Here is a 20,806-nt window from a genome sequence, read left to right on the forward strand (position 1 = left end):
GAGGCGCTGTTTAGAGCTGTCTAAGACAGGGACACACATCACAAGGGATAGTCGACGTAGGGGGGACCTGACATGACAAATTAAGAAGAAAATATCATTCAAACCCTTATCCGCACCCCAATGGTGCATAGGGCACTGCATCATACAAACGCAGTGTTATCTTATTCGTTAAAACACGAAGGAAAGGTGATCAGCCCTGCACTTCAGGTACCAGTCCACGGTAATATGGAATAAATATTAGAGTTAAAAAATCACTTATATTTATTTGACCCCCCTGGGAATCGAACCCGGGACCTCCAGAACGGTAGCCGAGCGTGCTGACCATTACACTACGGAGGCGGACGAACGAACAAGAAAATACGACGTACTAATCATCGTGCTATCTTCTTTATAAACAGGTCTGTTTATGAGTATGCTAGTATCTATATAAGTAGAGCATGCTTATTTCAAGCAAAACAGCTAGAGAGCATACTCGTCTTAAGCATGCTTATAAGAATACTTAATTAGCAGCATGTGCATCCTGTGTACCTTTAGTATCAACCGATTTCAATCAACTTTGGTGCGCAGTAAGGGTGCGCATTTGTCTTTTTTCTCAATTCTTCCGCTAGAGGGATGAACAACATAAAACATTGTACGAAAAAAAGAGTTATTTTTCTAAATTACCTAACGTCCAAGTGACTCTGAAATCTAGCTAATGCTTATGCAACACCGCTTATCATGATCCTACTCAGGCTTCAACTTTTTAAGTTTCATAGCCTATGCCTACTCGTGAATGGATTTACTCTTAATGTTTAAAGTTACTATAATTTCATGTAATTCATGAGTGAAAATTCTAGGCAAAAACACTCGCCAAAACAAAAACAAAAAAATAGATGTCTGTCAGGTACTAATATGAAATGAGATAGCACGATGATTAGTTAGTACGACGTATACCCGAAAAAATAACCCGGTGTGAAATCGAACGCGGTCGCTTGTTCTTGCGGCAGTACAATCGCCTCCCTAAATCTCCGCACGTGAGTACCGTCGAAGCTCTTCGTGGTGTCTTTTTCATGGTAATTTGCCCGTTCCGGTCGCTTTCATGGAAATCTTGGCCCATTCACCATCTCACTGCAGGCGCATGTACGATGCGCGTACAACGCACAACGCCTGCTGGCTTCATCAGCATAATAAAGCACGTCCACCTACCTATTAGGGCTTGTAGCATGAAATCTTCATACACTATTTGCTATGTAAGTTGATATACGTTATGAACTAGAGACAGGAAGTAACGCTATTTTGTTAGCACCTGAGTATCGATTGCCTAGTGAAGATAACTTTAATTTTACTATGTACCTTTATTTTCTTAATTTCATTGGGAATTTAACAAAAGACCAGTTACATCAAGCACATACGAGTGTTACAAAACAAGAACTTGAACTGTTCCAGTCGCGACATTTCTCATTTCGCTCACTCCTTTCAAGAACGTCATAAATAAAAAAACTTGATTTTCAGGAGAACGTTTTTGAAGTTTAAAAATATAATACAATGTATTAAAAATAAATATCAAGCCTCTTACTGAACTTTTTACTGTGCAACAGATCTTTTTAGGTAGAAGGTTTTATCTCCATTTGAAAAATATTTAGTATATTTAAAAATATAATTAAAAAATACCTTTTCTTCAAAATGCAAAAACAACACTTTCTGCCCTGTAGCGGGTAAATATTAAGTTAAAAATATGCCGCTTTTGCTGGGATATAGTACATTTTCTGGGCATTCCAAAAACATGCACAACTGAAAATTGACGATTTTTGATTTATGACGTTCTTGAAAGGAGTGAGCGATTTGTGAAAATACCTGGAGGAGGGAGGAAAAGGGGAAAAATATCAAAAGTCAAAGACAAATTGTACGAAACGAGGGACACCACGATACCCATGTAGACCTTATGACGACTGGTAGTCCAGTATCGTCAAGAAGCCAATAGTATTGTAAAAATAATTAATTGATAAACATATTAGTTTTCTTCGGATTTTTTTACAGAACCCTTAAGACTAAACTGGCAGTGCACAATGGAGTCCTGGTTCCAACTCCAATGTATGTAAGTGAAGCGTGGGATTAACAAAAGAAGGATGAAAGTAAGTAGTGCAAGGCTGAGATAAGCATTATTAACAAAATTAATAAAGGTGTGTTGAGATGGTTTGGGCATGTGAATCGAATGAGCGAAGGAAGAACAGTAAAACAAAATTATTGGGCGAACGTAGTTGGAAATAGGAGCAGAGGAAAACCGAGAAAAACTTAACTTACTAACCATCATGCCGCTTTTCCGCAGAGGTAAGCAGAGAGAATAGAACAATCTTCGCATGTTCACATTCCTGTATCTGGCCTGGTCACTTTCAAGTGCCAAGTTTTTAAGAGATTTTATATAGGTACTTTTTTATATGTACGAGAGGGTTTTAACAGTCTGCGAGATATACTGATGTGTTTCGTGTATAAGACAGCTCGAGTGTTAAATGGAATGGAAAAATTATATTTTAGAATATATTATCAGAAATTGTGTAGAAATGAACGGTCCCAATGTTTTTTTTCCATTTTCCAATATGTTTCGGTAACGCAAGAGTGATTTTTACGAGTATAATTAAACCCAAAGAGAAAATCCTCTTCGGTAATGGTAACATGTTATTATTTTCACCAGCAAACGGTGCGTGATGCTTGCAAGCGATAAAACCATCGTTCATATGGAAATACGACAAAAAGTTAATGTAGCTTCTATGCGGTCTGAAGGCTTACTTGATAACTAAAACTGTATTAAAACTGTTTTCTATAAATCAGCGAAGTATGGTTGGCACGAAGCAAGCGTCCATGGCTTGTACGAGACCATGGCTGGTCTTAGTGCTGAACAAATTTACTCATACTATGGAAAAAATGCCGAAGCGATATTTAAAACTAAATACTAATTTATGGTACATTCACAAAATAATGAATTTATCATGAATATTGACTGAATATTGTATTTTTTCTGTTGTTTACACAGGACTTTCTTTGCTACACATACAAAATAACATTATCAGAATATGAGTAACATTTTTTTTACATCTCGACATAGATTAATAAGCGTATGGAAGTCTGGGTATTTACAGGGCATATGATCCCTCATAGGCTGGTTAAATGATCTCTTTACACACGTGGAACATTCACCATTTTACCCATGATTGACAACCACACCACTCAATCATTAATCTCATGACAACACTACTGAAAATTTTGAGTAGTGTGGTTGTCACTTTTTTCGTGAAAAAAATGGGCCGATACAAAAATACAAGCCCAAAGAATCAATAACAAAATCCTGAAGTACATAAGTTGCATTTTTTCTGGTTATCTCGAAAATATCGAATCACGGACATACCATATACTTATATCTCATATTTTATTTATCACAAACCGTTCACATCAATATCACCAATTAAGGCAGCAATCAATGACAGTGTAAATATTGAATAATAAAAAAATATGCAAATTTTGTAAATTCTCTCTCTTTTTAAAACGTTTTTTGGCATTTTTGGACTAAGTAGAATCAACTTAGTTCAAAAATGTCCCTTACTGTGTTTTAAGTTTGGACAGCCGTGTGCATACGCGTTTTTAAAATGTTTTTATTTGTTAATTTCTCAATAAAATTAAAGACATAATTTGCAATAATCACGTACGCTACGACACAACACCTAAGGTAAACTGCTAAAAACATAGACGCCAGAGTCGCAAATTCGATCCTCCGCAATTATAAGTAGGATTACAAGTCGAAAATTCGACTCTCGGCACTATAACGGTTATATCTATCAGAATACATTGTAAGTATTCAATCATACGAAGCTCATCGACGAGGAGAATTGAACGAGAAAGTTGGGCAGAGAATTAATATACGAGTTTTGTAGCGAGAACCGCAATTGCAGCTATAAAGCGAGGCGCATTATAGACAGGAAAGGCTAATTTGCAATTTGTGTCGTGAGCGTTTCTAAAAAGAGCCGGACGCCAAGTGCACTAAAAGAAATATAACTTCGTTTTCATAGTACGTGCAAGAAAGATCACGTACTTTCACAATGCCATACCATTAATCTATGTCAATGTGTGTTTATTGAACAAAAAATATAATTAAATAACAACTGAGTAAATAGTTTTTTCCACATTGATGATAGAAATGATGAAAAGAACAATTTTATATAGAAAAACATTGGCATGAAGATCGGGAGCAAAATTAAAATACATAAAATTTGTGTGCGAACCATCACGACATATTTAACCGAATGTAACAAAAAACGCGCTGAGAGTCAGAAATGAAGACTCTAAGGAGCTTCTCTGGAGAGATATAATAAGGAACACCAGGATAAGAGAAATATGCGACATCGTAGATGTCGTTAGGTGCGGAAGGCAACAAAGAAGACAATGGTATATGCATGTGAGGAGAATGGAACCGTCCAGACTCCCCCCGCATTGCATTGCATTACTCCACCAAAGAGATGGATTGGTTGCTGGGAATCGACATCGCAGGAGGCTAATCTCTCTCGAAAACAGGCCACAAGGCCTACACCAAAAAGAAAACGAAAAAGATATACTTACTTATATTTAAAAAAAATGCAATTTGAGAAAGAAAAATAATAGAAAATCTTTATTCACGAGAATGTGTCACGGTCGTGTAAAATTAGCTCGTCCTCAGAGTAAAAGCCTTCAATAATATCAATAGAGGATTATAGCTCCACGTGGAACAAATCTAACTTTTGTAAACAAAAAAAATGACACACTTATAAAATTATATTACTTTTAACTGATACAAAAAAGTCTGATGAACAAATTACTGAAGTAAATAGTACCAATGTCTTACTCCAAATCGATATCGGATGGCCTGTAGTTACGTCATTTGCCGGCAGGAACAAGAAACAAAATACCCAGACATAAAAATGGTCCTAATACAAAACTGGTTGGAAAAAACGATTCGTCGAAACAGCCGCGCTGACTAGTTCCGTGGTTCGGGCAATGAGATCTCTCAGATATAAATCATCATCAAAGAGTATTAGACACGCTCCGAGCACCAAAAATATAGTAATCGCTAATGGCGGTAAATAATTTTACCAGACGCTAGAAAGTTACAGATCGGAAACTCCAAAATACGCGAGAGGGAGATTAGGGTAAGATTTAATTTATTGTATAGCTGGGTACTCCATTAGAATTGATCATTCGCGTCCTTGCGTTATTGTGAGGAACAAAAGGATAATTTGAAATCGTTAAAAGTAAAGTACTTTTCATACATATCGTAGTTCGACAGGGGAAAATGACTTACTAACAAAACGTAAAATGTGCAGAAGGGCCATTTAAGTCACTCTTGCTTGGCAAGAAAATGAACACCAATGCAGTTGGTCATTTTTAACAAATCAATCAATTATACTTCCAAGTTTAAAATCCTTTGGGATTTTTTTCAGGGCAATATTAAGTTAGTAAGTAATGCGGAATGCATCGAAACACGTGTCACAATTGATTTTAAGAAATAGTGGTATTTACTTAGTAAGTAAAACTTAGATTAAAAATGGATGTATTTTAACGCTAAAACGTACACATCTCTCTTTGTGTGTAGCATTCACGCGCGGATCATGTTTATACTCGCTTTGAGACAAACGAGTATAAACACGAGTCGTCGAGGGGACTAAAGTTGAATTTATTACACTCGCAAATTATACATTCATACTAGACATTTAATCAAATAAAAAAAACACTGTTTTTTTACCACTTCAGTTAATTTTATTAGAACAGTTTCGGAAGCTACAGATGCTTCCATCTACAGATATAAACAGAAACTAGTCGTAATAAAATATAAAAGAATTATTTCGAGGAAACGCTTATTTTTTCAATGCAAAACCGATGGTTTAAGAAAAAAATATTTACGTAACATGTTTAGAAAAAATGAAGTTGCGACTTAACGAATACATGGCCTTAAGGGTGCGGCATATTGGTTAATAAACATCCTGATTAAAGCTCCTCTCATAACAGGTAAAAGGACCAAGCTTTCAGATCCCGATGGATGCTGCGCATCGCGTAGTGTTCTGGCACAGGTCGCCGACACGTTGTAAGAAAATGGTCGGTCGGCTAGCTCTCCAGATAATGCGGCCCCAGAGTAATTTGGCTCTCGCTGTCGGGCCCGGTCCGAGGTAAAAGGTGTTATTAGGCGCGCATTAAACGCGAGGAGGTGTGCGGCACGGCCGACCACGATGGCCGCGGGGCGAGCCTTTTCGACTGCGGTTTCGGGAGAGCTGCGAGAGATTCGAGTTCGAGAATAACAAACGCATTACGGTGAAACCCGGATTTTATTTTTTTCCGCTGTGGTAAGATGCTAGAACATTATCAGTAAAAAAATATAATTTAATTAAAGTTTTACTTCGTAGTGTAATGGTCAGCACGCTCGACTACCGTTCTGGAGGTCCCGGGTTCTATTCCCAAGGGGGGTAAAATAAATATAAGTGATTTTTTCACTGTCATATTTATTCAATATTACCCTGGACTGGTACCTGAAGCGGAGGGCTGATCACCTTTCCTTCATGTGTAAACGATCAAGATAACACTGCGTTTATATGACGCAGTGCCCTATGCACCATTGGGGTGCGGATAAGGGTTTTATTATTATTATTATTAAAGTTTTACTTAGCAAATACCACTTTTTCTTAAAATCTACTGTGACACGTATTTCGATGCATCTAGCATCATTTTCAAGTACCGTATGTGAAACCAAGTCTAAAATTTAGAGTTATGTCCTTCACCTGGGTCCTAGGTCATGCCTTAGAATCAGTTTTTCTTTCTGCAGCATCCAAGAATTCTTTGGTCTTCCTCTAGATGTTATTCGAGGAAGAACCACGGCGATTGTCTGGTTCACAATACGATCAGGTGCGTCTTTGTAAGAAAAGTGTGCGCATCTTATTTATTAAGATCACTAATTTGTGACGTTGAAGAACAAGAACTTGTGTCCATACTAACACGTGGTTTACACCAAACTTGTGTGGACACATCATGACATATGGGATCGAAAGCAGAGCGGTCTGGCAAGAGTCCAACGAGATAGAATAAGGAACACCAGGAAAAGAGAAATATGCGAGATCCAATACGTCGATAAATGGGGAAGACAACGAACTTCCACACATTGCACTACACGGCCAACCCACGAAGGGCAGACCACCAAAGAGATGCATTGACAGCTGGGAATCAACATCGAAAGAGGCTAAATCCCTCTTAAAACAGACCACAAGGCCTACTACACAAGGCAGAAGAAGAAAAAGAAGACTGATTTGAACGCCACAAATGATTTACTGGACGCACCGCTAAAGCGAGATGGTAAACTGGGCCAGAGGCGTCCGACAAGGCCCTATGTATGACATGGTGTCTGAAATGAACCAAATTGAGAGGGCCTTTCTTTAGGGCTTTTTTTTCATATGTTTTTCTTTAGGGTTCCGTTCTTGGAACAGCCCGAACGAATTGATTCGAACCGGCGGGCCGGAATCTCGTGTGGAGGATAATATCATGTCGTGTGATGAGAACAAAAAGGTCTCGGATTCGGAAACCATTGATCCTTCCTCCTTCCATCACGCAACCGTTGAGACGGTTCGGGTTCCGCCATTTTGGGCCTGCCTATGTAATTACCCGCATGCAATGACACATTCTATTATTTCCGAGATAATACAGACCGAATTATCGTCTTTTTGATTGACCGACCAACATTTTAAATTGCTACGATTTAAAAAGAAAGACATGTGAAATAAGACGTTGTTTAATACTTAAGGTGATCGAATGGTGAAATAAGGAAAGAACACACCATTCTTAATTTTTTCCATAATGCTTACTTACCTCAACCTTATTTCACCATTTGAACATCTATCATACATCGTTATGCCGCACATTCGTTTGAGATATCACATTTCGACTGCATTTAGTCTTCTTTCTTTCTTCTTTTGCAAACTCCATGCTTCAATTCCTTACATTTGGCTAGTACCAGGGCTCTTTTGTGCACTGCCAGTTTAAACTTACACTGAAAGATTTTTATTTGCAACCGATTTCAGTACAGCATTCAAACATCTATTATAAATTGTTTAGCCATACATTCGTCTAAGAGATCGCATTCTGACTGCATTCAGTCTACTTTCATCCTTCCTTTGCTAAATTCATGTTTCACTTCCATACATGAGGGTTGGAATCAGGATTCCATTGTGTACTGCCAGTTTAGCTTCGTTGAAAGGTTTTTATTTTCTTTAACTAATTTCAGTGCAACGTTCACTCTGTTCCCAACACACACTATTATTTCCATATCATTATCAATCATTCCATCGCTAGAAAACATACTTCCCAAATCTAGAATGTATACTATTTAGTATAACACGTTACTAAGCAAATTATTAAAAATGCTATTGTCGGACGAGCGGTCATTATTTGGCAAGCGAACGAATATTACATATCTAGTCCGTGGGCGCCTTTGAAGTTTTGAAGACAAAATATATTTACTGGATTTTATGAGTGAGAGATTCCCATTTCACAAATTATCTAATGAAGTATGAGTAACAGCTCAGCATAATTTATATTTGAAAAGCTATCTTTAAAAATTACATAGCAACCAAGTTATTAATTTCAGTCTGGATAGTGTAAAATAAAATAAAAATATGTTATTTCATGACCACTTTCGAATATTTCAAATACATACTTGAAAGCGGCCGAGTCTAGAGTCGGAGTAGTAATGTACGAGGAGATGTATGAATGCGGAAGGGGCGAATAATGTTTGCGAAAACAGAGTGGTGTGGCATTCTATTCTCTTTATCTACCCATGCGGGGAAGCGACGTGATGGTTAGGTTGTTAGTTGGGATCCATTCTATATAAAATAACGTTTACTTTTAACATAAGCGATGAGAATAGTTCTTAAGAAAAATAAATATAGCAATGTAAAAAAAATGAGAGATGAACTAAAATGGTTATCTGTAAGAAGAAGACTTAAATTTAATATGTTGATATTTATACATAAATTTTTTCACGATAAATTACCAAAATATTTTAAGGATAAAGTTGTCTTAAACAATAATTGTCATGAATATGCTACTAGACAAAAGGATAAAATAAGACTACCATTATTGAAAAGAGCTGAGTCGCAAAATTGCTTGATGTATAAGGGTTTAAAAATGTATGATGAGATGCCTGATTGTATGAAGAATGAAAAGTGTCTGAAAGAATTTAAAAATAAATGTCTAAGTTACTGTAAGGAAATGTAAATATATAAAGATGATGTAAATGTATATAATAGTTTATATTAGTTTTAATATAAGCTAACTTAAGAAATAAATAAAAATAAATAAAAAATAAAAAATAACACAATCCTGTGATAATCTAAAAAAATAGCATTAAAATTAAAAATTCCTATAAAAAAACTCACTCTGCAGGGTACAATATTTTCATTAATATCGTACTACTCAAGAGTTTAATATATTTATTTTTATTTAAAATTTTACTCGGTAAATACCACTATTTCTTAAAATCAATTTCGACACGTGTTTCGATGCATTCCTTATCATTTTCTAACACCGCTTTTTGGAAAATTATGCGGAATGCATGCAACACGCATCACAATAGATTGTAATAAATAGTAGTACATATTTACCAAGTAAAATTCAAATTAAAAATGGATAAATATCACCACAGACAAAACTGACTTACGAATCAATTCATGAAAAAAAGTTAACACACTCTACGATTTACCAGCAAAAATACTAGCTTGAAAGAAATACATATAAGCCGGGAAAAGGTAACGAATACCATCCCAATGCAGTAACAGAAAAAAGTAACAGTTACACATTAGTTACATCTGTACAACCCCGGCTCCCTGTCCAGAATTCCGTTTACGTATCGTATCGAGAACATTGGATTAGAGTACCACGATCGTTTTGTAATTGCCCCCGATCCGTTGTAAATTCGGTTCGTGGTATTGTTACCCATACACCCTTTGTTGACAGGCGGTTCCTTGTTGCCCTCACAAAAGGGACCGGCAATGTAGGACCCTCAATGGATCAAAGGGACCCAAATTAGTTGTTTCGCACGGGGCGCAGACCTCCACAACAAACAGCTCGTATCGTGTTTCGAATTAGCAATCTTTCTAATCTCGAACTAAATCATCGTTAAACACAAATCCGGTTCCTGAATTTCTGCTAATAAACTGTTCCACTAGTGTTTTAAATGATTATTGTATATATTTTTTAAATAAAGAGAAATATTTCTGTTTTTATTACACATTTACACAAATATTTCAATTTCATACTATTTCTGTGAGCCTAAGCGGCTCATTATTAGAAATAGGTATCAAATTGTGGTAGAGTGGATTCGAACCGAGAAACTCTGACTTAAAGTCCGAGACACTAACCACGGGACCACAACTCGACACAATTTTGTTCATTTTGATTTTAAATCTTCTTTTCAGATTTTAGATCTTCTTTTGGGGATACATTCTAGAGATGGAAAGATTAATAAAGATATTAAAATAAGAGTGAATGCTGGGAACAGAATGAATGGTGTACTGAAATAAGTTATAGAAAATAAAGGCCTAGCAGGGAAAGCTAAACTGGCAGTACAGAATGGAGCCCTGATACCAGCATTTATGTATGGAATTGAAACATTGATTTGGCAAAAGAAATACGAAAATATACAGAATACAGTCGAGATGCGATCTCTCTATGTATTCATTACAGATGTTCGAATGCTGTCATAGACAAGGCTAAGATTTATCGCAATTTAGTACCAACGATTCATCACAAATTTTGTGAGTGTAAAGAAATTGGATGTATTTTTCAAGATTTCCATCCGTTCGGCTTGAGCTAATCGCCCACCTACATACAACTGTCTTGAACGAGCCACAGTAAACAATCCAATGTCTTAATGAGTGTATATTCCGTGATATGCTCGGGATGAAATGTTTACCAGAGTTATATTTGGAATAGGTAGATACCAGAAATCTCCGAGCTGCAAAGTAACATTGTACAAATCATAGTTTTTATATATGTATCTGTAACCGGCGTGGGTTACGTGCGATGACTCTCAAAAATGTACACGCCTGGCCTTCTTCGGAATCTCCCAACTATGCCACCGTTGTAAGGGGTGACGTTCCAGACGGCCCCGCCGTACCGAGTTACCGAGTAAGCTGGATACGGACGGAGGTGAATGGATGTATGAGCCGGGAAGAGCGGGCACTGAACCGACAAGTCAACCTCAATAGCCCTGATAAGGGCTTTCCGAAACTGGTCCGTGAATCGGTATAATGAGGCGAAGCGGTCCAGGCTGGCGGCGCGGCGAGTAGTCCAAGGAGCGGGAGCGGAGAAATGAAACACAGGTTTCAACAGTCACACCAGAACTGGTTTATTACCAAAAAATGCGCCCTCTATATACCCGGCCGTGATCGCGTACCGCCCGACAGTGGGAAAGTATCAGCGGCCGGGGGAGAGAGACAGCCATATCTCTGTCTCTCTCTAATGGGCACCGGACGGGCTACACTTTCATACCGTACCGGTGCCGTTCCAACAGTTCGTTATTACATTACAATTTACAATTTACAAGTTTATTTTATCAGTAATCTATATCAGTAATCTATTTATACTACTTAACATCTAGGCGCATTTATGTATTAACATTGTCTTATTCTTTCTTATATCTAATACATTCTGTAAATACATGAGAAATCGGTAGAATCCATAGAGGCCCTTCTTCGGGCCGCATTCCGACGGGCGACCGTTTCGCTCGCCGCCAGGCGCCTGGAATTCTTTTTCAGGGCCGCCGCACGGGGTGTGCGATCTGTCCGTAACACTCCCCCCGTGCAGCTAGTCTGCACCAAATTTCCTGGGACGGATTGCACGTTCTTCTCCCTTATCACGCCGATGGTGATAATTGTGGCCCGTTCAGCGTGGTCTCTCGGCAGCATCCTCGCGTCACCAGAGACACCAGGCCGCGACTCGCCCTGATGGAGTCGCCTTCCGGGTCACAACGCCAGACTGGAGAAGTCTGGGCTTGAGGTGATGCTTCGCGTCACGTCCAGTGATCAGCATCCTTGTCATCCTTCCAGAGTCATCCGGCCGCATCCATACTCGGGCGGAGACATCTGGCTGCGACTTGTCATCTAAGTCGCCTTGGTTTCCATATTACATTTGCCAGGCTGGCATCGCCTGGGCTTGAGTTGATGCTCCGCGTCACATCATGTGATCACCCGGCAGCATCCTTGTACGGCCAAAGTCATCCGGCCACATCCATAATCGGGCGGAGACGTTTGGCTGCGACTCGTCCTTCGTGAAGTCGCCTTGATTCCCCAGCATCCTTACCAGAGTCATCCGGCCGCAACCTTGTTCGGGCGGAGACGTCCGGCTACGACTTGTCCTAAGTCGCCTAAGTTCCGGAATTCTCACCGGAACCGCATGTGCCAGGCTGGCGTCGCCTGGGCTTCAATTGATGCTCCGCGTCACATCCTTGTGATCACCCGGCAGCATCCTTGTACTGCCAGAGTCATCCAGCCGCAATCATTCGGGTGGAGACGTCTGGCTGCGACTTATCCTGAGTTTCCTAAGTCGCCTAAGTTCCGGAATCCTCACCGGAACCGCAAGTGCCAGGCAAGCGTCGCCTGGGCTTGAATTGATGCTCCGCGTCACATCCTTGTGATCACCCGGCAGCATCCTTGCCAGAGTCATCCGGCCGCAACCATTCGGGCGGAGACATCTGGCTGCGACTTGTCTTAAGTTTCCTAAGTCGCCTAAATTCCGCATCGGAACCGCGTCACATATGCCAGGCTAGAATCGCCTGGGCTTGAAGTGATGCTCCGCGTCACGTGCTTGTGATCACCCGGCAGCATCCATGTGTGGCCATGAGTCATCCAGCCACAATCATTCAGGTGGAGACGTCTGGCCGCGACTTTCCCTTAATGTCGCCTTGGTTCCGAATTTCCCATCGGAACCGCATTAAGCGGGCTACAAGGCCGCGACTCTTCCGAGAGTCGCATTGGTTCCAAACTACCTGTTGGAACCGCATAAGTTTCCTGGCCGTCAGGCCACGACCCCTCTGTGAGTCGCCTTAGTTCCGAACTTTCCGTCGGAACCGTATGAATTTCCGGGCCCTCAGGCCGCGACCCCTCCGTGAGTCGCCTTAGTTCCGGATTTTCCGTCGGAACCGTATGAAGTGTGCTACCGGGCCGCGACTTGTCCGAGAGTCGCTCCGGATTTCCCATTGGAACCGCATCAGGCGGCAAATCGTCTCGAGCCCGCAGCGACCCCGCCTTCCCATGATTAGGCGGTTGCTGCGTGGTAGCCTTCGCTGTTCTTGCACGCGTATTCGCCGCGCGGCTTCTTTCCTTTGATACTCCCAAGGAGTCGATTGCGCACATTTGCGCCTGTAGTACTCCGTCCGCGGAGTCATTCCCCTTCACATTGGTGCGTCCGTACGTGACCGGTCCCAGTGCGGTCACTATAGTCAGCTGACCGTTCCTTTGAAGCACTGGGGTGTCGATCGGGAACATTAGAGACGCGTTGTCGAGGCCGATAAGCAACTGCGGCTTGATAACGCCTCCGGTCTGCGCGAGCGCGCCACCTTCACGAACAAGATCCAAGTCCTTAATGGTCCTCGCCCTGATCTCGAATTCCCCGTTTTGTTCATTTTCCAAAGTCACCGTTACACGCTGTGACCTGTATGTGTTGCCTCGTCCACACGCGCCTTTGATCGTCAGATTCCTTGCTATCCCCGTAGCACCTATCGCGCGGGCGACACCCTCCTCGAGGAGGGTCACAGACGCAGCCTCGTCCAACAAGGCGAACACTTTTGCGGTCCCCCGCGGTCCCTTCAAAGTAACCGGCAGCACTTTGAATGTGACCGGGACCTCACCGTCATTTATCCACAACACCTGCGCACTGTCCACAGCGTCCTCACTTTCATCTTCCACAACACTGTCCGTGCGGAAGGAGTGCAGGATCCTATTGTGGTGTTTTCCGCATACATCACAACTTCTCGCTTCACAATTTGGCACCTTGTGCCCTGATTCCAAACACTGGTAACACAGTTTGGACGACCGCACAAAGTCCCAGCGGTCATCCACGGTTTTCTTCTCGAACCGTTTGCATCGGCGTATGTTATGCCCGTTGGCCTTACAAAATACGCATTCCTTTTCACTTGTTGTGTCGCGCGTCGCAAACACGTGATACCTCGGCTCGACGCGTCGAGCGTTCTCGCGGCGGGCGGGCTCGGCGCACTTGTCGCGCTGACCCGCGCGCTCCTTGTCTCTGTTCCTCGCCACCATTCTGAACAGACCTCCGTGGCGCGTGATGCCGGCGGTGATCTCGTCAAGCCAAGCGGCGAGATCGTAGATACTGCTCCTCGTCTCGCGGCGGCGATCGCGGAACCAATCCCACCGGAGTTGCGTCGGCATCTTGGCAACCATCTCCGCTAGCAGCTGCGGGTTGTCGAGATAGCAAGCGTCCATCCCGTCCACGGTGGTGATGACGTTGCGTATCGAAACCGCAAAATCCACGACTGCTTCGTCCGCGGGGTGGTCGGCGAGACTCGGCATCCTCCGGGCGTCTTCCAGTATCTGCGCGATGATGAGTGTCGGGCTGCCGAAGGCGTCCTCCAGCGTCCGCAATATTTCCGACACGTTGCGCGGATATAGTAGCAGGCCTGCTACCATGTGACGCGCACGCCCTTCCAGTGCGCGCGCCAATCTTCCGATGTTGTCAGCGTCCCCTATCCCCCATCTCTCAGTAGATTGGAGATATGCCGCGTTGAAGCGGCGCCATTCCCTCGGGTCTCCGCTGAACTTGGGCAACTCCGGCGGCTGCCCCGACCATCGAAAGTAGTCCCCGCCTCGGGGTGAGGGCTCCGCGTAGATTGCTCTTCCGTCATCTCTGCGGTGCCGTTCGTCCGGTCGAGCTCTGTCGACCCATTCGCGTACCGGGTAGCGATCGCGTTCGTCCGGTGCGCGCCAACGCAAGCCAGAGGTTTCCATACGCCTCGGCTCCGCGTTGCCAGTAGGCGCCGGGCCATGTCCCCCGGGCGCTTCTCCTCTGTGGCCGGTCAGTTCGTCCCGCGATTCCCCAGCGAATCGCGTAGGTTCCGGATCCAACACCGGAACCGGTAGAGCTGCGGCCGATGTCCTGAATCCCGTTCTGGGCTGATTGGCGGCGTCGTCCTGCCGCGTTCGTAGGTGGGTGGATTGTTCGACACCCGCGATAACCTCCCCCCCTGGGGAGCTTACGTTAGCTGCTGTCCACTGTGACAGGAGCTCACGGAGTTGCTGGAACTGCCTCTCGCTGCTAGCGGCTAGCTCCGCCATCTGGCGGCGCAAGTCGCTACTCGCATCAGTTCGGACTGAACTGACCGAGTCCCGACCCTCCTCACGGCGCTGCTCTTCGGGCTCCATGGCGACGTTGCGTCCCGACCTCAGGGATGCAGGCATCGTAGCTGGAGACTGCGTTGAAGGATCCGGCTCGAAGGACCAAAATGTAACCGGCGTGGGTTACGTGCGATGACTCTCAAAAATGTACACGCCTGGCCTTCTTCGGAATCTCCCAACTATGCCACCGTTGTAAGGGGTGACGTTCCAGACGGCCCCGCCGTACCGAGTTACCGAGTAAGCTGGATACGGACGGAGGTGAATGGATGTATGAGCCGGGAAGAGCGGGCACTGAACCGACAAGTCAACCTCAATAGCCCTGATAAGGGCTTTCCGAAACTGGTCCGTGAATCGGTATAATGAGGCGAAGCGGTCCAGGCTGGCGGCGCGGCGAGTAGTCCAAGGAGCGGGAGCGGAGAAATGAAACACAGGTTTCAACAGTCACACCAGAACTGGTTTATTACCAAAAAATGCGCCCTCTATATACCCGGCCGTGATCGCGTACCGCCCGACAGTGGGAAAGTATCAGCGGCCGGGGGAGAGAGACAGCCATATCTCTGTCTCTCTCTAATGGGCACCGGACGGGCTACACTTTCATACCGTACCGGTGCCGTTCCAACAGTTCGTTATTACATTACAATTTACAATTTACAAGTTTATTTTATCAGTAATCTATATCAGTAATCTATTTATACTACTTAACATCTAGGCGCATTTATGTATTAACATTGTCTTATTCTTTCTTATATCTAATACATTCTGTAAATACATGAGAAATCGGTAGAATCCATAGAGGCCCTTCTTCGGGCCGCATTCCGACGGGCGACCGTTTCGCTCGCCGCCAGGCGCCTGGAATTCTTTTTCAGGGCCGCCGCACGGGGTGTGCGATCTGTCCGTAACAGTATCTGTGTAGAGTTTTTTTCCGCTCGCGGATGCTTTATTACGGTGGTTCCCAATTAGTTTTTTCCTGCGCACCGCTTCAAGCAAGACCTCAAACTCGCGTGCCCCTTAATGACGGAATGATAAATAATTTTAAAAAATGAAATTTTGAAGTGAAACTGAGGTGGCGATTCTAAAATCGATTATTGGACGAGAATCGAGAGTGAAAGATCTTCCTCGAAAGATATCTAGATGAAGACCAAAAATTCATGGACAGAAGGACGTACAACCTGAGGACCAGAAGAGCTGACCCCAGCAGTCTGCAAAGACGATAAGTTAAGACACAAACACTGGAACACAACCCGCAAATTATTTTAGTGTAGAGATTGCCGCGCCCCTGATGCCTTGGTACGCGTACCACTAGTTGGGAAATACTGTTTCATCGGATAGCCTGGAGTTAAGCTGCGTTAAAACGTGACATAGTGGATCTACGCTAGACTAATTTAAGAAGGTTTGGAGTTGAGAGCGAGACTAATGACAATATTGACTAATGAATTACAAACGTCCAACGAAAGACATGGACCGACTACCCAACAGCTCTGTGAATTATGGCATGAGACAAATTCTTGAAATAGCGTTCTGATCTCTCAACCTAGTGGCCTTGCATGAAATTAAAGCGAACAAACAGCTAAGAAAAAAAGGCAAAAATATTATTGCGTAAAATGTGACAATTGCTTGAAAACTTGAATCACGTTAACGACTGATTTTTGACACAACCAAATTCTTTCAAACGTAACCTCATGTTAATTTGCAGGCAGATTATGACAAAAGGTACACTTTTTTTGTATTTTGTAATTTTCAATGTCTTGCCTGATGGGTTTGCATAAAATTAAAGCCAACAGCTAAGATATGTTTTGTAATACTCGTATAAGTAAAGCTTGTATGTATAGCTAGATGTAACTGTTCTGTTGAATTCCCAAATAAAATAAAATTAAAAAAATATGTGCAATAATATAGGTACCTACAGTGGCGTGCACAGAGTTTTTAATCAAGGTAGGCAGGGTAGGGTTGGGTAAGGATGAGGCATATAGATCTAGTAATAGCATATAGATCTGGTCGTGTTTCTATATGAAACGCGTGTAATCCAGGGTAGGTACAGCTTTTCTGCCTATATAGAATGCACGCCTCTGGGTACCCATTCGAACAGCTCAATTTTCTTCTTTCTTCTTTATATGAGCCCTCTGACCTCCACTGCTGGATATAGGCCTCTTCCCCTTCTTTCCACTCCGGTTGGTTGCTGCTTGCAGCCAGTTTTTACCCCCCACAGCGACAATATCGTCAGACCATCTCTTTTGGGGTCTTCCGACACCTCTTTTGCTCTCCCAAGTTCTCCATCGTAGAATTCTTGGGGTCTATCTTGTGGGGTTCACAGCTCAATAATGCCTTCGAAATGTTGTCCACGAATGCAGGAGGTTTATCTATTATTTGCCAAGAATATGGCATTTTCCAGCGCTCTTGTAAGATCTACAATCTATAATCTACACAATTGAATAATGCTATTATCAAATTGTGTCACGTGGGGCGAGTGTAAACAACGTTCAGCGTAAGATTGTAATTTCTAATACACTCATACCTCACGGGCATCGCAAGGCACAAGGCTGTACTGTATTTGTATCCGTAATATCACGAAACTAATCCTTGCATGCTGATATTTCCTTATCGTTTAATCCGATTGTGACAATAAACTTATATTGTAAAACTCTTGTTTATAACTGACAATATATTACTCAAAGATGTTCGGCACCATCTTATCTCTACGCGAAAATTTGAGAATTTTTATTTTTATTATAATTTTATCGACCCGCAATTCAAATTAATAATATATGTTGGAAATTCAAGATAATCGCGTGTTTACTTTTTACTATAGGCGTAATAATAATATTTTACTCGATAAAGGAAAAAAAATATTGATTAAGAATCAATACTCATTTAGCATTTTTTATACATCTCGGGAATTATAAAGAAAAAAAAACTTTAAAAAATGTTCAATGAAGATTACTGCTTTTTTAATCACCTTTTTTTACATGACTTATATTTTAAAAAATGCAAAAGGGACACGTTCAAATCTTGTTTCGTTTAATAATAATTATGTCCTGGTATTTGTACATTCAACGCCATAAAAGCAGTTTCTTTTATTAGAAATAAAATAATACAAAATATTTTGATAGTGACTGTTCTATCAGGAATTCAGTATATAAAATCTAATTAAGGTTATGTGGCAACAAAGTCATTAAACCTATTAATCCTGCCATACCCCCTACCGTAATTACAAAGTAGGTACCCCAAACTTTCTTTTGTGTCATTTGGGTGTCTAATCGCCTAATAATAACCAAAATAATTGCTCGTGTGGCAGCATTCATTAAATTCTTTTGAATTTGTTTTGAAATTTTAAACATACAGATGGACACAAAAGGTTTATTGTAATTATATTAGAAATACGATAAATTTAGTTTATTTTACTTGGTCCAATGTAGCAATTAACAATTTCATCGCATTTTAACGTTGATTGATATCGATTTATATAGGATTATTGACTGTATATGAATGTCATACTAATGAGTAATATTGACGTTGAATAATGACAAATGACAGCACAAAAGATGGGAAAATCTGTCAACTGTCACTGAGATTTTGAATTTTCTTTTATAATTATTGAATGAAATAATTACCCCTCTTTCTGCCTGCTTCTGGTCCGAATTCTCCATTAAATTTGGCATCACAGTCAAGTTGTAGCCTAAATCCTGACACATAGGTATGGTAATTTTTTCACACTGATTCTTAGGGGAGACCCATGGTTCTTCGCTCAAAACTTGACAGAAAAAACTAACAGATAGTAGGAAAACTGTCAAAATTATCATTTTGCACGACATTTTAAGGGTAATCTTACACAAAAGTCTTCAAAATCTCATGTTAAATCGAAGCAAATCCAGCGAGATAACATAATAAGTTTGCACTTCAAAGTTTCGCCGTCACAATCGAATGTCAAAACATAAAACTATAACAGAAAAATAACACGAATCGGCACTTTATCCTTTTACACTGATGTCAATATAGTATTTATCCAAACACTTTCATAGGCGTTAAAAATGGACGCAAATTGTTTTTGTAAATATTTGTAGAAGCGTAAACTAAAAGTTTTAAAGAGTCGCGCTCGCGAGCGGCTGGCGACCGAGCTGTCTCGCACACACGACGTGAATAAGGTATAATATAAACCGAACCGCGGAGAAGTATGACCGAGAGCCGAACAAAACATGTGCGCCGCTTTCGAGCTCCTCTATCTTCAAAACAACTGAACCATAAAACCGGCTCGGAAAGATCTCCAAATTGGAAATGAATGCACTCGCCCGTCTCTGTCATCGGCACCTAACGATATACAACCGGGAAAGAGATATAAGTATATGACCGATAAAAATTGCAGAAGGCTTTACCTCTCAAAGGCGGCTCGCGATTCTTACATTTCATTTTTATTTTTCATTATACGGACTCGTAATTCATCTTGAAACATTTGATATAATTATATAAATTAGTTAGTCTGTGGATATAATTAATAACGCGTTAGCATCATAACAGTTAGTCGTTTTATAAGCCTGTCCGCATACGCGAACTTCCGTCAGCGTTTTCCTTTTTTTGGAATTCCGAATGAATTAACCATAGGAAAATTTCCAATTTATTATATTTTCCGATCGGAAAAACTACCGTTTTTTTGCAATTTAGGTATCTACGCCTTATCTTCATACTTAAGCTCTAATTATAATTTTTTTATAGAAATGACCTTTTGCTCTGTACTCTGTAGTTTTTATGATCTTGAAACGTCTGTTATATTGTCTATGGTGGTCTAGGGCTTTGAGATTTCATAGTTAACCAATTACTGACAGTTATCAGTAAGGGAAACATTATCATCGACCAAGAATAATAAAGTTATGGTAAAGTGGGATGTCGAACTTTAGACCAGGCTTAGAGACCGTTTATCCAACTAGACCACAAGCAAAAGCTAGCATTTTTGCCTAGAAATTTCATTCGTCAATTACATTGAATTATAGTAAGTTTAAACACAAAGAGTAAATCCACTCATAAGTAGGTAAAGGGTATAAAGTTGAAGCCTGAATAATAATAATTTGGACAATTTATACAGCGTCATTTTCCTAAAATACTACCTAAAGGGCGCTTATAAAGACTTGAATAATATTAGGATAGTGGTGATTATGATAGATAAAAAATTAAATAAATAAAACGTCGTCAATCGATCTTGAGACGTCGAGTGGGCTGAGTCTGGAGCGGGGAAAAGATTAGCTGACAAATTATAACGCCTTCCTCCCGATCCATGGGCTGGAGCATGGACAAGATGTTGGGCAGGACGCCTCTCTGAGCGATGATCATTCTGGAGAACAGCTTGTTGAGCTCCTCGTCATTTCGGATGTTCAACTACCAACTTCCAAACTAGCTTTGTCTTTGAGGATTTCTGCTTTCTAAGTAGGGCC

The 20,806-nt window shown here is 41.4% G+C and overlaps 1 protein-coding gene across 1 annotated transcript in view; it reads right to left on the bottom strand.

Moving 5' to 3' along the window:
- Positions 1 to 19,693, bottom strand: part of LOC148309283 (frizzled-10-like) — a 49,390-nt gene extending 29,697 nt beyond the window's left edge. Inside the window, exon 1 of the mRNA XM_088260401.1 lies at positions 18,998 to 19,693. Within this exon, the coding sequence (XP_088116527.1) occupies positions 18,998 to 19,198 (201 nt within the window). The 5' untranslated portion in view covers positions 19,199 to 19,693. The remainder of the gene's footprint in view (positions 1 to 18,997) is intronic.
- Positions 19,694 to 20,806: the final 1,113 nt, after the last annotated feature.

The sequence above is a fragment of the Brachycentrus maculatus genome, unplaced genomic scaffold, assembly GCF_059751285.1.
Source record: "Brachycentrus maculatus isolate JH-2025_06_01 unplaced genomic scaffold, ASM5975128v1 h1tg000134l, whole genome shotgun sequence".
NCBI classification, from domain to species: domain Eukaryota; kingdom Metazoa; phylum Arthropoda; class Insecta; order Trichoptera; family Brachycentridae; genus Brachycentrus; species Brachycentrus maculatus.